The sequence below is a fragment of the Barbus barbus genome, assembly GCF_936440315.1.
Source record: "Barbus barbus genome assembly, chromosome: 30".
Taxonomy (NCBI): domain Eukaryota; kingdom Metazoa; phylum Chordata; class Actinopteri; order Cypriniformes; family Cyprinidae; genus Barbus; species Barbus barbus.
The window spans coordinates 29,001,617-29,020,066 of record NC_136758.1 but is presented as its reverse complement, the minus strand read 5'-3'; the positions used below and the strand labels follow the sequence as shown (position 1 = coordinate 29,020,066).

Below are 18,450 nucleotides of genomic sequence, written 5' to 3'. Positions count from 1 at the left end.
AGTTTTGTGCAGTAACAGGTTGTGTGTTTATTCTGTGTGTGTTTGTGCAGGTGTGTGTGTCTGAATGATGCTGATCGCTGGCATGCTCACCAGCTTCTGGATCATGTGTTCCTGCATCCTCCGTCTCCCAAGAGCGTCGCTTCGTGTCCGGAGTCCAGTCCGGAGGGTGAAACACGCACACAAACACACGTGACCCATAACACCATGCACTCATTATTTGGGGTTGCTTGTCATGCTTGTCATGTGACACACAGCAGCCATAAATATAAATGAGGATAACTGATATAGGCTTATGTTTTATTTATTAGAAATATTCCCAAATGTGTTAACTATATCATGAAATATCTCGATTCTCAAATATGTGTAAGTAAATGCATTTTGCATCGTTATAGATTATGTTAGTTGATCTACAATGAGCGGTGGGCAAAGTAGCCTAATAGTGTGATCTATTAACTAAGCATTAAAACCTGTCTTTTTACTTAAGTAGCAGATATGGGTGTCATGCCATAAAATATTTTTAATACGACTAGACATGTGCCGGTAATGCGCTCTATCAGGATACTGTTATCGTGGACACTGCAACATGCAGATGCAGTGGGATGCGGAAAAAAACACCGTAAAGTCTCGAGACATGTTTTTAAAAAGTTGAACTTACATTAATTTAATTTGCTTTCTAAACATGCAGCTCTCTTGTGCGAGACGCGAGTGCAACAGCGATAGATGTCCTAGAAAATGTGATAAATATGTGTTCTGTGTGAACGGCTTGGGTTCAGTTTTGATGTAAACAACATCATCTCTGCATTGATGTTCTCTTTTTGTGCAATATTTTGAATGAACAACATAGCAGCGCCACATCCAGTGGCTTCACCTGGATAAGCTATGAAAAACATTAAAATGCAACGACACCTACATCAACGTCGCATCTCGTGCACTAATGATAAGGCTGCCTGACGCAACATTTTTGCATTCGAATGTGGATTTTTATTTTAAATTCAACGAATATTCGAAATTCAAATTTGTTTGGACAGCCCTGATGCCTCTGCATGCCACGTCTCTGTAACAAGCTCTGTGTGTGTTTGCTCCTCAGACACGGGTGTTGATTTCGCCTCCACGGTCGTCCCGCGCAGTCACCTCCTCAGCGCCCCCTTCAGTACGGAGGTGCAGAAGCAGTTCTCGCGCTACTACAACGAGTTCTCCGAGCTGCAGCTGCTGGGGAAGGGAGCGTTCGGGGCTGTTATAAAGGTCAGATGTCTTTTATCTCTCTGTTTAACAGACTCAGATTCGTTAATAATACACATATTAATTCTGTGCTTGTTTCGTACATCCTGCGATCATCTGTGAGACGTGAGAAACCGGCCTCGGAGCATGCAATGTATTCAGTGACAATATTAGAGCTGCACGATACTGGAAAAAAAATTATATTTGATTTTCTGCAATATATATTGTTAAATGAAAACTACAGCTTTTTTCAGAAGATGATTTGAATAGCTCTGTTTGGGAAGAATCTTTACGACTGGGGTTTTGTAGGAGTGTGCATCCGCATAGAAAAGAAAAATACATTTCAACTGCGATATTATAAATCTTTTAAATATAAGGCTGAATATTATTATTATGATACTTAAAGTAAAAAATGAATATTTAATAATATAATTTATAATGTAATTTATAGATTAGTGATGCATCTGCATATAAAATAAAAACAATTTTGAACTGTGATATTATACATTTTATAAGTGTATAAGGCTAAATATTATTTTTGTTACTTATATTATATTAGAATATGCTAATTAGTATTATTATTATGAGAAGTATTATGTTGTATTGTATATTATATTGATATATTAAAATTGGATAATATAATTTATAGTTTAGTTATGCAGCTGCATAGAAAATAGTAAAAAAAGTAAAACATTTTATTTTTTTTATAATTTAGTTATTCTTCTGCAAAGAAAAAATATAAAATTTTATTTTATTTTTAATAAAAATATTATATTACTATATTATTTTTAAATAAATATCCTAAAGTAAAATTCGGGAGACCTGAATGTTTCTCTTTAGTTGGTTTATAAGTGCTCATATGTGACCCTGGACCACAAAACCAGTCTTAAGCTTCAATTTATGGAAATTGAGATTTATACATCATCTAAAGCTGAATAAATAAGCTTTCCATTGATGTATGGTTTGTTATGATAGGACAATATTTGTCTGAGATACAACTATTTGAAAATCTGGAATCTGATTGTGTTTGTCCCGCTCAGGTCCAGAATAAGCTGGACGGCTGTTATTACGCGGTCAAGCGGATCCAGGTGAACCCGGCCAGCAGACAGTTCCGGCGGATCAAAGGCGAGGTGACGCTGCTGTCGCGACTCAATCACGAGAACATTGTGCGTTATTATAACGCTTGGATCGAGCGGCACGAGACGCCAGTGACCGGAGCCGTGACCAGCGACAGCTCCGAGACGCTCAGCACCCCCGAGCGACTGCAGCAGCCCCCGGCTCCAGAGCACCGGAACGAACTGGGACTGATGGACAACATCGAGGACGACGCGCCTCCGCCGGCCCTCGCTAGCTCAGTGGAGTGGAGCACCTCGCTGGAGAGATCGTCCAGCGCCAAATGCAGCGCTGCCGACTCCACCGATGATGAGGAGGACGATGAAGAGGAGGACGTCTTCTGTCCCTCCTTCCTGTGAGATTCTGCTGTTGAGATGCTGTATGAGATTATGATGAATTAGTGCATCTCTGACCTGCTTCTGTGTTTTCACACAGCCCTCCTGACAGCGACTCGGAGAGCGACATTATATTCGACGGAGACACCAGCAGAGACAGTTTGCTGCAGGTCAGGCCCTTCTGCAGTTGTTAAATTACATATTAAGTAAAGTTTTTTTGAAAATGTATTATTTAGCTATGCATCTGCATACTAAATAAAAATAATTTAAAACTGCATTATATAATGCTATATGATATTTTTAACATATAAGGCTAGTTTTTAATTGTTATATTATGTTATATTATTTTATATTATAAAGTAAAAGCTTGAATATAATTTAGATATGCATCTGCATAGAAAATAAAATTAATTTTGAACTGCATTATATGAATGTTTTCACATATAAGGCTAAATCTTATTATATTATATTATACTATATTGTATTATAATAAATATATATATTATAATTGCATTATATTATATAATATTATAAAGTAAAAACCCGAATATAATTTACATATGCATCTGCAAAGAAAATAAAAAATATTTTTTAAATTTAAAATTTTTTCAATTTACAAATAACTTTTTTTTTTTTAACTTTTTTTTTTTTTTTTTTATCATGCTATAAAAGTTATACATCAGAGATGGTCAATAGGGGTGCATATATCTAAAAAGATTTACAAAAATACAGGAAGAGAGGTGCTTTGTACACATGTATGTAGTTGCATATATAATCCAGCCCACTATATATAGTCAGTTAGCTATTATTATGTATTATTCTTAAGATTGGACTCAGACATTCATCTGGAGTCTAAGGGAATAAGTTATTTTGGTAACACTTTCTATGAAGCCTGTGTTTATAATACATTATAAGGGTATCCTTAAGGCATTATAATATGTTGTATCATCTCATTAATATTCACAACAGTTTTAATGTATTATAATATTTACTTATTTGTGGTTATAGCTTTCAAGAGTATGATGATTTATAACACAATGAACACTTTGCATCCTCTTAAATTACAATGGATTATATTTCTCATAGTTATAATGTATTAGAAGTCTCATATTTTGCCACATTACTTGTTACTTTACTTAAAGCAGACAAAGACCACTTATAAGTATAGTAATAATAATAATATTTATTTATTTCTCAAACAGCCATAAGATGAGATCAGATAAATGTGTAATATGACACATTTGCTTTGAACTATTTTTATTGTAATATTAGTTTGATTATTTTGATGGCACCCTTTAGACAGCTGTCGATAAGTATCGGCTAAATACATCTCTTAAGAACATTTCTACATTATATTTAGGAGTAGGTTATTAGTGGTGACTATGGCAGAAATGTACAGTAAAAATCATGCAGTTAGTTACAAATTACACATAATTTCTAATTTCAAATGGTGAAGACTGAAATGACAAACTTCTCTATTTCATTTGGATTAATGATATTCTTCCACTCTTTGTGTTTTGTAAGAATATCTGTAAAAATTAGTTTTTGGTAACTTAAATTCTTCTTACAGTAGTTCAAATGTCTTGAAATGGTCTTTGCAAATAAGCTGATGTATAAAATTTAGTCCATAATTTGCTCATTTATTAAAACCAGTATCTAATGCTGATGATATAAACTAGGGGTGGCTCTATACCACTCTTTCAGAACCGATCTCGATCTGATACCAAAAATTCTGAGTATCGGCTGAAACCGATATCGATCCGATACCAGTGCAGTTTTTTAATGTAAATTTTTTTTAAATTAGTGTAGAATTTCTATATCTTAGTGTGGTGACCTGATCATCACTCTTTTGTGTGTCAAACACAATCTGCTAAATATAGTCAACAACAAATGAAAACACATATAATCATAATCTATGACAAAAATACTATTAGAAACGAGGTTAGTGGATAATTCAGTAGCAAAAGTTACTATAGAAAAATTATGAGTGCACAATAATTTGATCAAATCTAAACATTTAGTGAAAAAAAAAAAACATTATTTAGGGGGGAACAAATAAAAGTGTAGGACTAAATCTGGTAAAATGTTATACGTTGCTCTCTGTATTGTTGGAAAGTACATTCATGAAAAACAAGTACATATATTTATATATAAATATGTACTATAAAATTAAAAGACATTTCTTTTAAATGTATAGCATAGTAATGAGGAAGCAACATATATTTCTCAAGATCCTGATGATCAGATTTGAGATGCACTGATTTTTCTAAAAAAATAATTGATTGGAGAATCAAGTAAAGCTGAGCTGCTTCAGTCCAGCAAGTGTTGATCTGGAATATGACTAATGAAACGTTATTAGATTTAGTTTCTAAATCACAGAGGTATGGGATTATATTGCCTTGTGAACAGCAGAGTTGTTTGTCTGCAGGAGGAGCGCAGCAGCAGGAAAGCAGCAGATACGCTGGAGAGCTCAGACTCGGAGCCGCTGCTGATAGCACATTACCTGTACATACAGGTGCGTTCATGAACACCGATGCTCAGTGAGAGGCTGGGCTGCAGCTGAGGCGTGTTTAAGTGTCTTTTCTGTCTCTTCAGATGGAATACTGTGAAAAAAGCACTTTAAGAGACACGATCGATCAGGGCTTGCATCAGGACGTCAGCCGCCTCTGGAGGCTCTTCAGGGAGATTCTGGACGGTCTGTCGTACATCCATGAACAGGTGAACTAACTCGGAAACACATGAGGAAAATTAAAGTATATCAAGCCATTTTTCAATTTTAGATGTTTGACCTTTTTTTTTTTTTTTTTATTCAATTTTTAATTATTAAATCAAATTGTATTTATTTATTGTTATTATTATTTATTCCAAACATCTCTGATGCCTTTTTTATTTTTACATTTTTACATTTAAAATGTTTGAAATTTTTACATTATAAGTTAAATTATTATTTTTTGCTTATTCCAAAAATCTGATAACTTTTTTTTTTTAGTTTTAAATGAAAATGTTTGAATATTTAAAAAAAAATTAATTACATTTTCTAGTTTATTTTTTTATTATTTAGTCCAAACATCTTTCATACGTTTTACATTTTTTAAATATTTTTATTTGAATTATGATTTTTTTCAATGTATTTATTTTTAAATGTATTTATTTATTTAACTTTTTAAATGTTTTATTATTAGCCTTTGTTCCTTTCTTCTTCACTTAATTTTAAATTGAAAGGTCTGCATAAATAAAAAGTTATCAGCTTATGAGAAATGACTATGGCATAATGTCTCTATTAACAGGGAATGATCCACAGAGACCTGAAGCCTGTCAATATCTTCCTGGATTCTCAGGATCAGGTGAAGATCGGAGACTTCGGCCTGGCGACGGATCACCCCGCTAATGTGGTACTGCATGTGCTTTATGCATGTTTTATGCACACAAGAGCATTGCATCCATGTGTTAATAAATAACTGCATGTGTGCCGTAGATTGACACATAGAAGCAGTTTTGATCCTTTATGCGAGCACTGGACAAATGCATGTTCAGAAAATGCATTCTTCATGAAATTAATTAGAAGTATTTCTGATAGGCAAACTTAACTTGTCTATTTCATAATGCTGTTTGGTCCTCTGGTTTAATGTGCCAAGTTTCATGTGTTTCAGGCTGCAGGTAAACTAGAGGTGGAGGAAAGCAACTCAGGGTTTGTCCCAAAACCAGATACAACAGGTGAAAAACCCTGATCAATTACTCGGATCAGATTTTTTCTCTCATGTTTTTGAATAGCAGCAATAGTAAAGCATGGGCATGTCAAAATAAAAGTCCCAGTGTATTTCATGCTTGTTTATAATTAAAAGTATGTTTTTTATTTATTTATTTCCCCCCCTATTTTTATTGGTATTTTGGTTACACAATAAACTGTATGTGGTATTGATATGTAATAGTACAAGGAAAAACACATTTTTATTGTGCCCCTGAAGAAATACAAATTTTCAGCATATTTGAAAAAAAATAAAAATAACTATATATATATATATATATATATATATATATATATATATATATATATATATATATATATATATATATATATATATATATATATATATATATAAATATAAATAAATGTAAATAATTTTTGTTGTTGTACGCATATATATTATTATTATTTATTTATTTTAACTTGATTTTGCAGATAACATGACTGGTATGGTTGGTACGGCTCTTTATGTCGGTCCGGAGGTTCAAGGGAACACTAAAGCCACTTATAACCAGGTATTAGACAACCTTTATCCACAGATATAATGTTTTCCGTTACTGATGGTGTTTGTGTGCTTCAGTGTTATTCTTGTATCATTTTAGTATCATTTTCTGTTTTCATTTTAATTTTAGTTACAATTTTTATTGTGCATTTTTGTCTTTTTGTTTTTATATATATATGTCTATGTAGTTTTTAATTTTGATTTTTTTATTGATTTAAGTTTGAATTATCTCAGTACATCATTTAAATAAAAGAGGGAAATGTTGCCTTGGCAACTAGCTGAAATAACATATATGTTACATTTTATTTTATTTCAAGTAAAATGTTTCAATGGTTTTAGTTAACAATAATAACCCTGGTGTTTGTGTCTCTGTAGAAGGTGGATCTGTTCAGTCTGGGCATCATCTTGTTCGAGATGTCCTACAGACCCATGAGAACAGCGTCTGAACGCATATTTGTGCTCAGTCAGCTCAGGAAAGTGAGTCCCATCAAACACCAAAGCACACATCTGTTACAAACACATTTATTAGACTGATATTATTTCACACTGTGTCTCAGGACTAGTGCTTCTTGATGTCTCCAGTCTTCATGTTTCCCTGTGAATCCTTCATGAACATTTTTGAGTTTTACGCTCTAATGACACTGTACAAATTAATTCTTTGCAAACATACTGCTGAATATTTTTGTAGAAACTGTGATGCATTTTATTGTTCAGGATTCACAGATGAATAGAAAGTTCAAAAGCAAAGCAAAACTTTGTAAAACAAAGTAAAAGTACTTTTTTTTTATGTATATTTTCCTAAACTTGTGGGAAACATGGTAATGTAATGATTTCCAGAAAAATATTGTGCAGCACAACTGTGTTCAGCATTGATAATAATCAGAAATGTTTGTTGAGCAGTAAATCAGTATATTATTATGATTTCTGAAGATCATGTGACACTGAAGACTGCAGTAATGATGCTGAAAATACAGCTGCACATCACAGAAATAAATTACACTTTAACACATATTCACACAGAAAACAGCTGTTTTACATTGAAACAATATATTTCATTGTTTATACTGCATTTCTAATCAAGTAAATGCAGCCTTGCTGAGTAGAAGAGACTTATTATTGAAAAATATTGATAAAATTTAAATAATTCCATACTTTTGATTGGTAGTGTATACATTTTCCATGCAGTGTCACTATGATCTAAAAAAAAACAAATGTTTTTTGCAAATGTCGTCTAATAACTCGTTCCTCACGCATCTCTGTTTGTTCTGCAGGAGTCGATTAATTTCCCTGAAGACTTTAACGAGAACGAGAGTGAAACGCAGGTAAGCATCACACACGTTTGAAACATCCACATATGTGACCCTGGACCACAAAACCATAATACTTTATACTATAAATAGCTTTCCATTGATGTATGGTTTGTTATGAGAGGACAATATCTCCAATATATAGGAGATTTTCTCAATATTTAGATTTTTTTGCTCCCTCAGATTCCAGATTTTCTAATAGCTGTATCTCAGCCAAATATCGTCCTATCATAACAAACCATACATCAATGGAAAGATGATTTATGCAGATGATGCATAAATCTTAATTGTAAAAAATTGACCCTTATGACTGGTTTTGTGGTCCAGGGTCACATATGCTATCAAAACCTAAAAAAGGTCAAATTTCTCCATGTGTTGGGGGTTTTCCTAGATTGCATCACATTTGTGTTCTCTTTGACATGGATCCTCATATTTCCCATGATTCCCTGCAGAGGAAGGTGATCCGCTGGCTGTTGAATCACGATCAGGCGCTGCGACCGACGGCGGTGGAGCTTCTGAAGAGCGATCTGCTCCCTCCGCCGCAGATGGAGGAGTCCGAGCTTCACGAGGTCCTGCAGCACACCATGGCCAACGTCAACGGCAAGGCCTACCGCACCATGGTCAACCAGCTCTTCTCCCAGAACATCTCGCCCGTCACCGACTTCACCTACGACATCGACATTCACAAGGTACTCAAAACAATCTCCAGGATTCACAGAACATATAAAATGCACTTTTGTCCTGTGTCCTACTGGATTTACATTGCATTTACATTTAGTCATTTAGCAGATGCTTTTATCCAAAGCGACTTACAAATGATGACAACAGAAGCAATCAGAATCAACAAAAGAGCAATGATATGCAAGTACTGTAACAAGTCTCACTTAGCTTAACGCAGTACAAATAGCAAGTTTTTATTTATTTATTTATTTAATAAATAAAAAGAAAACGGATAGAATAGAAAAAGAATAGAGCAAGCTTAAGTTAGAGGCCTTTTTTGCTTTACTTGTACAATAAAAAGAAAACAAATAGAATATAAAAAGATTTATTTATTTAGTTTTTACAAATTTACAGTATTTTACTGTTGATTAACGAGCACTGTCCCTGTTAAATAAATAAATAAAAATAAACATGCAGTTAGTAAATGAATAGAGTGCAAGTCTAAAAGGGGCATTTTTTTAAAGAATAGAATTAGAATAGAGAGTTAGAGGGTCAAATAAAGATGGAAGAGTTTTACATCATCCAATAGAATTTGAGGACCTATGTGATGTCACTGCAAAAGAAAAATCATTTTAGAGCAAATTTTAATGAATGATAGTTGTCACAATATATCGAAATACAAAAATTCATGGATAATGACTATATTTATTGTGTATAATTCAGCCCAACGTGAAAGTTTAGACTTATTTTTTAATTTATTAATTAATTTTAGATTTAGTTTAACCTTTTAATCCCATATAAACAGTCAACACATACAAAGAGCACATCAAATGCGGTAAACCCAGAAACTCACATATTTGAGCTTCCATGTTTATTAATTATTATCATTAAATAAAAAAGATATATACATGATTTAATAAAATATAACATTTAAAACTTTTAAAATGTTTTTTAGTCAGGGAAACGATGCAAGCATATTTGTCAAACATAATTCTGTATTATTATTAATTTTAGATTAAATTTAGGCTTTTATTCAATGGTCAACACATACAAAGTGCGCATCAAATGCGGTAAACCCAGAAGCTTCCATGTTAGTTATTTTAATTAATAATATTCATTATTATTAATAAATTAAAAATAAAATACATTATTTAATCAAGTATAATATTAACACTTTAAAATTTTATTTAGCAACAGAATTCTGTATTTTTAGCTAAGCAGAATCCTGAATATTTCTGTTCTGGTCAATTAACTTCTTTTTGTTAATTGTTTATTGTATGCATTAGAAGGAATAATTAAAATGCACCCTTTCAACTCTATTTTGACTGTTAAAGTATCATGTATCGAAACAAATTACAATATGCATAAATCATACATAAATCGAATCATAACAAACATAAGTGCATTGTTACACCCCTAAAGAATAATTATGAAGAGAAACATTTATTTCTTATAGAATAAAGAGAGGAAATACATTAATTAAAATATCTTAAAGCTCAAAATTTCTACTTTACAATTTTAGAAATAAATGAAATAAATTGTGCCTTTTAATATTGTAATTTTTTAAAATTTAAAGTAGAAATTGAGCTTAAAATAATTTAAGTATGGGTTTCACAATGAAAATTGCCCAAAAGAAGCTGTCATGAAATAAAATAAACTTAAACTGAAATGCAGCATTTCTCATTTTCATTTAGCTTAACTTGATGTACTAAAATAACTAAAACAAAAACTGAAAGAGAAAAAACTATATAGACATACTTAAAAACAAAAACGAACAAATGACAAAAACAGAAATGATTAAAACTTCAACTAAAATGAAAATAGAAAATACAAAAATAAATCTAAATAGAAATAAACACTATAGTATCTCAGTGAAACTAAACTAACACTGAATCAGAAATCATTTATTAAAGCTGTTGAGGTAGCAGATGCACGAGCTGCACTGCAAAGAATTATTACTATTTAATATAATTTACTATTACTATATTTGTCTTGGTTTCTAGTATAAATATCTAAAAATTCTTGAATCAAGATGAATTTACTGCACAAGTAAAATGACTTAAGATATTATGTCTTGTTTTCTGTAAAAAAAAAGAAAAAAATCTAAATTTTGTAAATTTTCCTTAAAACAAGCAAAAATATCTGTCAATGGCGCAAGAAAAATAATCTTGTTAAGATTTTGAATTAAGATTAGTTTTCTTAGCCCATATTTACCCCAAGCAGATATTTTTGAAGATAATTTTTTCAGAAAACAAGACATAATATCTTAAGTCAGTTTACTTGTCAAGTAAATGCATCTTGATTGAAGAATGTTTAGATATTTATACTAGAAAACAAGACAAAAATACTAAGAAAATAATGTTTTGCAGTGTGTTCTCACCAGCAGGTGGCACTGTGCCGTTATTTATCCTCATCCTGTAAGAGCTCCATCAGTGACTGTGTTTCTGTGTTTGTCTGCAGGGCAGTTTTAATTTCAGCACTGCTAAACTCCAGCAGTACGTGTACGAGACGGTCACCAGGATCTTCAGACGACACGGTGAGACACACAGAAAGATAGAAATGCATTCTGGGTCGTGTTTCATCTCACGTACTTCCTGTTCCTCTGCTTCGCCAGGCAATGCTTGAGCAGGAATTACGATTTGCGTTAAACATGTGATATTGCAAGACATATAAGCAATAAAGCATCTTATAAAGCAGCCTGCTCTGCTTCTATAATGACCCCTCGACCACAGCAAAATCACAGTAAAATATGGCCTGTTGTGCTTTAATTAAAAGACTACTTGTTTTGTCTAAAAGGCCCTTTAAAAAACCTGATGCAAAGAGCAGAAATGTGCTGTCAAACGATTAATCGCGATTAATTGCATTCAAAATAAAAGTATATGATATATGTGTGTACTTCGTATATTTATTACACACACATACATGTATTTTACTAAGAAAAATGTTATATATGTTAAATATATTTATTAATAAATAAATGACATGAATATACACATGCATGTAAATACATATACATATTTTCATAACATATACATGCATGTGTGTGTATTTATATATTCATGATAAATATGCACTGTATGCATACATATATTATGTAAACAAAAACTTTTATTTTGGATGTGATTAATCGTTTGACAGCACTAATGTTTGGTCATTAACTTTTTTTCATTTTGAACTTGTATTCCCCACAAAAATGTATATTCAGGAAAATTATAAAAATAAATCAGAATGATGATAATAACAAAACAACAGTTGAAACATAACAATTATAATATAATACAACAGACGGCCAGAAATGTGCATTTAGTACAATGGTGTTTATTATAGAGCTCTCAAGTGATTAAAACTTTAATCTAATTAATTACATAATGTGTACATTGATCGACAGCCCTAGTTTATTTTAATCATTTATTTTGCATTACAATCTCAGAAGTCTTTGATTAAGAGTGTTATTGGCAGGATTAATGCTGTTTGTGTCTCTGCTGAAGGTGTTTGCGGTTTTATTGTTTGTGTAAATGCAGCACACGTGACGGAAATGCCTGTCTGTTTGCCGTCGCTCAGGGGTCAAAGGTGAAGAAATGCTGCTGCTGTGTGTTTATGAGCACAATAAATGTGAGAGGAAAACATGTCTGGTATTGTTTGTGTTCATGGTGAATTATAAAGCTGATATAATGTAGAGCTGAAGGGAAGAGAAGAAATGTCCTCTAATATCCTGTTAAGACGTATTTGCAGATGTTTTGTTTGTTTTTGATTGTGCAGCAATGTATGGCTGGAAAAGACTTTAAAACCTAATCTTGCCAAGCTACTGTTAATTTAAAGTAATTAAACTAGCCTGTTGGGAAAAATAGTTTGCTATGTTACAAGAAAAAGCACTGGTTATTTAAAGAAACAATATGTGCTTGTAGGTTGCAAAAGTAGTTAAATACTTTGCTTTAGAGTATCTACTTTTCTGGGAACACTGCGGAGTAATGAATCCATTAATCTATGATTCACTAAGCAACAAAGTATATACTTCTGGGAACACTACTAAGTAGTGAATCAAACGATAAATTAATATCTTTTTTATGCGTAGATGTAAACTCCTCAACTTTGTGACAACTCACTGTTTTGAGCTCAAAAGTGGTCACCTATGAGATTTGCTTTAAAAGTTAGTCATCTAATTTTTTTCCTTCAAGACTGGTCATAACTTTTTTTAATTCAGTGATGAAAAGGTAGATTGGTCTTATTAAGTCTGATCTTGGCAGCTGCTAGTTGGTTAAACTAGTTCTTAAGACAGTCTTAACAGGGTGGCTAAGTTTATGCAACTGACCCCTGGTTGATTCAATAAGTTTTATATTGTATTTTCTTTACAAAAACTCTTTAAAAAGGGTAATATTTGATGTATTTGAGGTCAGAGATGTGTGAACGCTGAAGAGAGAGGGAAAACATTTTGTGTTTTAGCTCAGCATTGCCATCTAATCAGCCAATATTGCATTAAATTTACCTTAAAGTAACTACAAGTGAGCATGTAAAGATGCAAATAACTTTAAAATAAATTCCGTGTGGAGCATGCCCCGGATCCACACAATGTTCTCACCTTTTCCCTCTTACCTGTTTGCATCTCTGTTCATGGAAAGGAACTTTCTGAACGAACTAAAATGAATTATGTTGTTGTGATGGATGTTCATGTCTCTCTCTCTCTCTCTCTTCTCTGTCTCAGGTGCGGTTCGTCTGCAGACGCCGCTGCTCTTGCCCAGGAACAGACGTCTGTATGAAGGATGTGAGACGGCTTGTTTTATGGATCACAGCGGCATGCTGGTCTCTCTGCCGTATGATCTGAGGGTGAGATGAATCATTCCCGCTCTCCACACGCCTCGTGCCAAACTAATGAATGAGTCCGAATAGGGATGTAACCATTCACTCAACTCACAATTTGATTCGATTCATGATTTTGGTTTCACGATTCGATTTTCTCACGATTTTTTTAAACAAAATGAGATTGAAGACAAATTATACAGTAAATGAAACGGTGTCCTTTTATTATTCTATTGCTGCACGTTTCTTTGTGAATTTGAAATTAAAATTAAAACAAACCCCAAATCAAATAAATAAGTTACAAAAATAAAAGAAATCTCTTCATATAAACAAACTAAAGCTTTGTCTGTGCTCTTTCCATTTAAAATGAGAGGCAACCACTGCATTTTAATCACGATCCAAACAAAGATGCTGCATGCATGTAACATGACCAGTTTTTAGTCTAAATTAGAGACTGTATCATTTCAAAATTTGCAGCAAAAACAGAATGGTCTGACTTTAGTTTTGTGAAACTATTCTACATAAAACATATCTGAACGAAGCAGAGCTGAATGAGACGCAGACTCACTCTCTGCCAGCAGGTGGCGCTTATGAACAGCAATGATACAGTGTTTCCTTGGTTACTGCTGTAAACAAAGCAGAGCTGTGCTTATCAACTCTATTTTAATATTCATCGTACAGAGGCAAGATGAAAAGAAAATACCACGTAAACCTTTCTAAAGACCTCAGAGATACATTCATACAAACTCCAGTTGTATTGGCATCTCAACCGATCTGAATCGTCACATATTTGAATCCTATAGATTGAAGTCAGAATAAGAAGACATGAAGTAATATGCATAAATATGGTCTTAATTGTGTTTCAAAGCATGTTTCTCTCTCTTATTGTCTCTCATCAGCTGGCATTTGCCAGATTTGTGGCCAGAAACAACATTTCACATCTCAAAAGGTACTTTGTGCACTACTTTCCCAGCTTCTGCACTTCTGTAGTCCCTGTATTTTGGTCTGTTGTTTGTAGTTCATAGTAGACTCATTATGATATACACTACTGGTCAAAAGTTTTAGAAATAAGTCTCTTCTGCTCAGCAAGGCTGCATTTATTTGATCAAAGCAAAAAAACATGAAATATTATTATAATTTCAAATAGCTGTTTTCTGTGTGAATATATTGTAAAATCTGATTTATTTCAGAATTTTCAGAGTCACATGATCTTCAGAAATCATTATAATATACTGATTTACTGCTCAACAAACATTTCTGATTATCATCAATGTTGAACACAGTTGTGCTGCACAATATTTTTGTGGAAACCATGATACATGTTCAGTACTTTTTATTATTATTATTTTTTAAAGAAATTAATGCTTTTATTCATCAAGGACGCTTTAGATTGATCAAAAGTGACAGAAAAGACATTTATAATGTTACAAAAGATTTCTATTTCAAATAAATGCTGTTCTTTTTAACTGTCTATTCATCTGTGAATCCTGAAAAATAAAATGCATCACAGTTTCCACTAAAATATTGTGCAGCACAACTGTGTTCAACATTGATAATAATCAGAAATGTTTGTTGAGCAGTAAATCAGTATATTATAATGATTTCTGAAGATCATGTGACACTGAAGACTGCAGTAATGATGCTGAAAATACAGCTGCAGATCACAGAAATACATTATATTTTAACACATTCACATGAAAACTAAGCTGTTTTAAATTGCAATAATATTTCACTGTTTTTACTGTATTTTTGATCAAATGAATGCAGCACTGATGAGCAGAAGAGACTTCTTTCAAAAACATGAATACTTTTAACCAGTAATGCACATGGAGTTTAATTTGTAATGAATAGTGCACTGCATATATACGGCTGTCCTGATGCGATGTTTGTTTCTGCAGGTACAGTATGGAGCGCGTCTACAGGCCGAGGAAGCTGGATCGAGCTCATCCCAGAGAGCTGCTGGAGTGTGCCTTCGACATCGTGATTCCCATCAGCAACAGTCTGCTGCCGGACGCCGAGGCCATTTACACCGTCTCTGAGGTCGTACAGGAGTTCAGCGCGCTGCAGGTAACACACCACTTCACCACCTCATTATTAGGTAAAAAATATAGAAATCTCGATTTTAACCGATTAGTCTCAGATTTCATATTCTGTGCATTGTATTGCAGTATTCAAACAATAAATGCTGTTTTGGCGCCGTTTAATGTGACGTGACAGATCTCTGTAGCGCCTCATCTCCTCTGCTTTAATACTAGTTATAGCACAAAATAAACATGAATGAACATCTGAAGGCATGTTAATAGAAAGAGTACAACTTTACAATCTGTATCCTGTCTCGTGTAATCGCTCAATCAGTGTTTCAGCCACACAAAGACGCCAATATAACGGCTTGTAACAGTGTCACATAACGTCACATTTACCTGTTTGGTGACGACAAACTCATTAGTCAGCTAGAAAAATAAACTAGAGTGGGGCATTTTGCTAAATATATGCACCCTATAATATATTCATTTAATTATAAAAACTTCATTAAGTGTAATTTGTATAGCCTAAAAAATCACTCTGTTTTAACCTTCAATATTATAGTAATGTAGTACCAACTGACTATATTTTACAGCATGAGTTAAGAGAATTTCTTTCCTTGAGAAAATTTGGCATGTTTATGTGATTTATATATATATATCCAATATAATCGATATTGAATCAAATCGAATCGCAAGCTTGTGAATGAGTGTCAAAACCCAGCCCTAGTTATTATCAATACAAGTACAGCTGTTTGAGAGAGGATGCAGTTTAATAACGTTCTGATGAGCCGTGTTTGTTTCAGGACAGAAACTACACCATCCACCTGAACCACACGAGTCTGCTGAAGGCCGTTCTGCTGCACAGCGGCGTCCCAGAAGACAAACTCACACAGGCCTCCAACATACTGTGTGACGCCATGGTGATTAATATCAATTAATATTACATTATTGCAATTTAAAGTCAAATGCATCAATCTGGTGCATTTTGAGCGCGAAATGATGACCCTTTTTTCTCAAATCAAATGTCTTTGCACCTGGACTTTAAAGCGTACTCAGTCTTTTTTAGTTGCGATAGTGTCTCACTCCATTATTTCAGTTCAGTTTCTTAATTTCCACTTTTATTTTTAGAATTTCCTCCAAAAATTGCTTTGCATCTCACATCGGTACACATAAATACATCACACCAATACAATACAATATGGCAAACACCAATGATAACATATATATTACATTCTCAATGGTGTTTTTAGGGAGGCAAACTATTTGAATATAATGATTATAACTATAAATGATTAATATTATCATCATTATATCATTGCCCTTAAGACAGTAATTCCAGAACATTACCATATTACGATAATACTATTTCAGTATTATTATCATAAAACAACTGTACTGTAAAATAATAAATTAATATTTCTTCATAAGTGACATATTTATTGGAAAATAAGTTGCAAAGGGTCAAAATTGCATTATTGAGAGAAAAAACAACAACAGAAGTCAATATTTAAATTATTTATTTTTAATTTTTTATTATTCTTTTTTTACAAAGTTTGCAAAGTTGATTGTTTTATTTATAAATTGTGTATATTTTTATTTTACATTATTATGATTTAAAAAAAAAGTTATTTTTTTTGTTAAAAAAATTATTTATTTTAATTTTACATTCTGATTTTAATAATTTTATATACCATATTTTCTGAAAACCGTAACACTTTATTTAAACATTTTATTATTACTTTAATAAATAATGCAAAATACTGGTAAATAAAATGAAACAATTGCAAACATTATAAACGCCGTAAACATATATTTTAGTTCCTGTCACTCCACAACAAGTCCTTTACATTTAACAGTATTCAGAACAGGAATGAAAAATAAGAGTTATTATTATTAATTTATTATTATTAATATTATTGTGTCATTCAGCTTGTATTATAAACACTGAAAGCATGTGGGAAATGCGCTGTATAAATAATCCAAATGTGTGTACTTTATGCATGTTTTGCATGCTTGACTTCAATTGCATATAAATCTCAGCACATTATTTGATTATCTTTACACTGCTTAAGTCTTTATTTCTTAACTTGCAGGCATATAACCCTTGAGCTTTTGTTTTGGTTGAAAACTGCAGTTTCTGTGAAAATAGTTTTACAGATGTGCCTAATTGCACTCTCTAGATGATAATTAATGTAAACGAAGCAGAGAAAACCTGTGGAAATGAAAGGCACAAAACTAAACAAGAGACAGAGAGATGGTGGAAATGATCATGTTTTCAATGCAAATATAAATGAACACCATGAACAGAATGATAAAGTGATGTGAGCGGCAGTGCTCAGGTTCAGCGGGTTCATTCTGCTCTTACGTAACCTGGAATATATTTCTGTCTGTCTTTCACCTTCACACGCAGAGCGAGAAACTGACGAAGCGTGAAGTGGAAGCCAAATTCTATAACCTGTCCTTGTCCAACAACAGCGTAAGTCACTTATTCAGAGCCAGAGCATGATTCTCTGCACACTGTCCTCGACTCTGATCCTCCACAGCTGGAAACCTTTCTCTGTTAATGCACAAACGTTTGGGTAACATGTGAAGCCTTTATGTGTAATGTGTTGTAATGCAAACGCATTTTAATAACTACAGATTCCTTTTTGCATCTGAAATTGGTTGTTTGTTGTGTTTTAATGCATTATACTTTTTAAAGATGTAACGATGAATAGATAACTATTATAATGTATTATACCTGTTGTTGCAG

The 18,450-nt window shown here is 32.8% G+C and overlaps 1 protein-coding gene across 1 annotated transcript in view; it reads left to right on the top strand.

Annotated features, from left to right (window-relative positions):
* The window catches only part of eif2ak4 (eukaryotic translation initiation factor 2 alpha kinase 4), a 48,366-nt gene that overhangs the window by 10,550 nt on the left and 19,366 nt on the right, over positions 1 to 18,450 (top strand). Inside the window, exons 10-27 of the mRNA XM_079386577.1 lie at positions 51 to 166; positions 1,088 to 1,242; positions 2,259 to 2,686; positions 2,767 to 2,836; positions 5,095 to 5,181; positions 5,262 to 5,384; positions 5,954 to 6,058; positions 6,317 to 6,380; positions 6,847 to 6,926; positions 7,289 to 7,390; positions 8,185 to 8,235; positions 8,673 to 8,909; positions 11,341 to 11,416; positions 13,580 to 13,701; positions 14,574 to 14,623; positions 15,573 to 15,741; positions 16,502 to 16,618; positions 18,109 to 18,174. Coding sequence (XP_079242703.1) covers positions 51 to 166; positions 1,088 to 1,242; positions 2,259 to 2,686; positions 2,767 to 2,836; positions 5,095 to 5,181; positions 5,262 to 5,384; positions 5,954 to 6,058; positions 6,317 to 6,380; positions 6,847 to 6,926; positions 7,289 to 7,390; positions 8,185 to 8,235; positions 8,673 to 8,909; positions 11,341 to 11,416; positions 13,580 to 13,701; positions 14,574 to 14,623; positions 15,573 to 15,741; positions 16,502 to 16,618; positions 18,109 to 18,174 — 2,218 coding nt within the window. The remainder of the gene's footprint in view (positions 1 to 50; positions 167 to 1,087; positions 1,243 to 2,258; positions 2,687 to 2,766; positions 2,837 to 5,094; positions 5,182 to 5,261; positions 5,385 to 5,953; positions 6,059 to 6,316; positions 6,381 to 6,846; positions 6,927 to 7,288; positions 7,391 to 8,184; positions 8,236 to 8,672; positions 8,910 to 11,340; positions 11,417 to 13,579; positions 13,702 to 14,573; positions 14,624 to 15,572; positions 15,742 to 16,501; positions 16,619 to 18,108; positions 18,175 to 18,450) is intronic.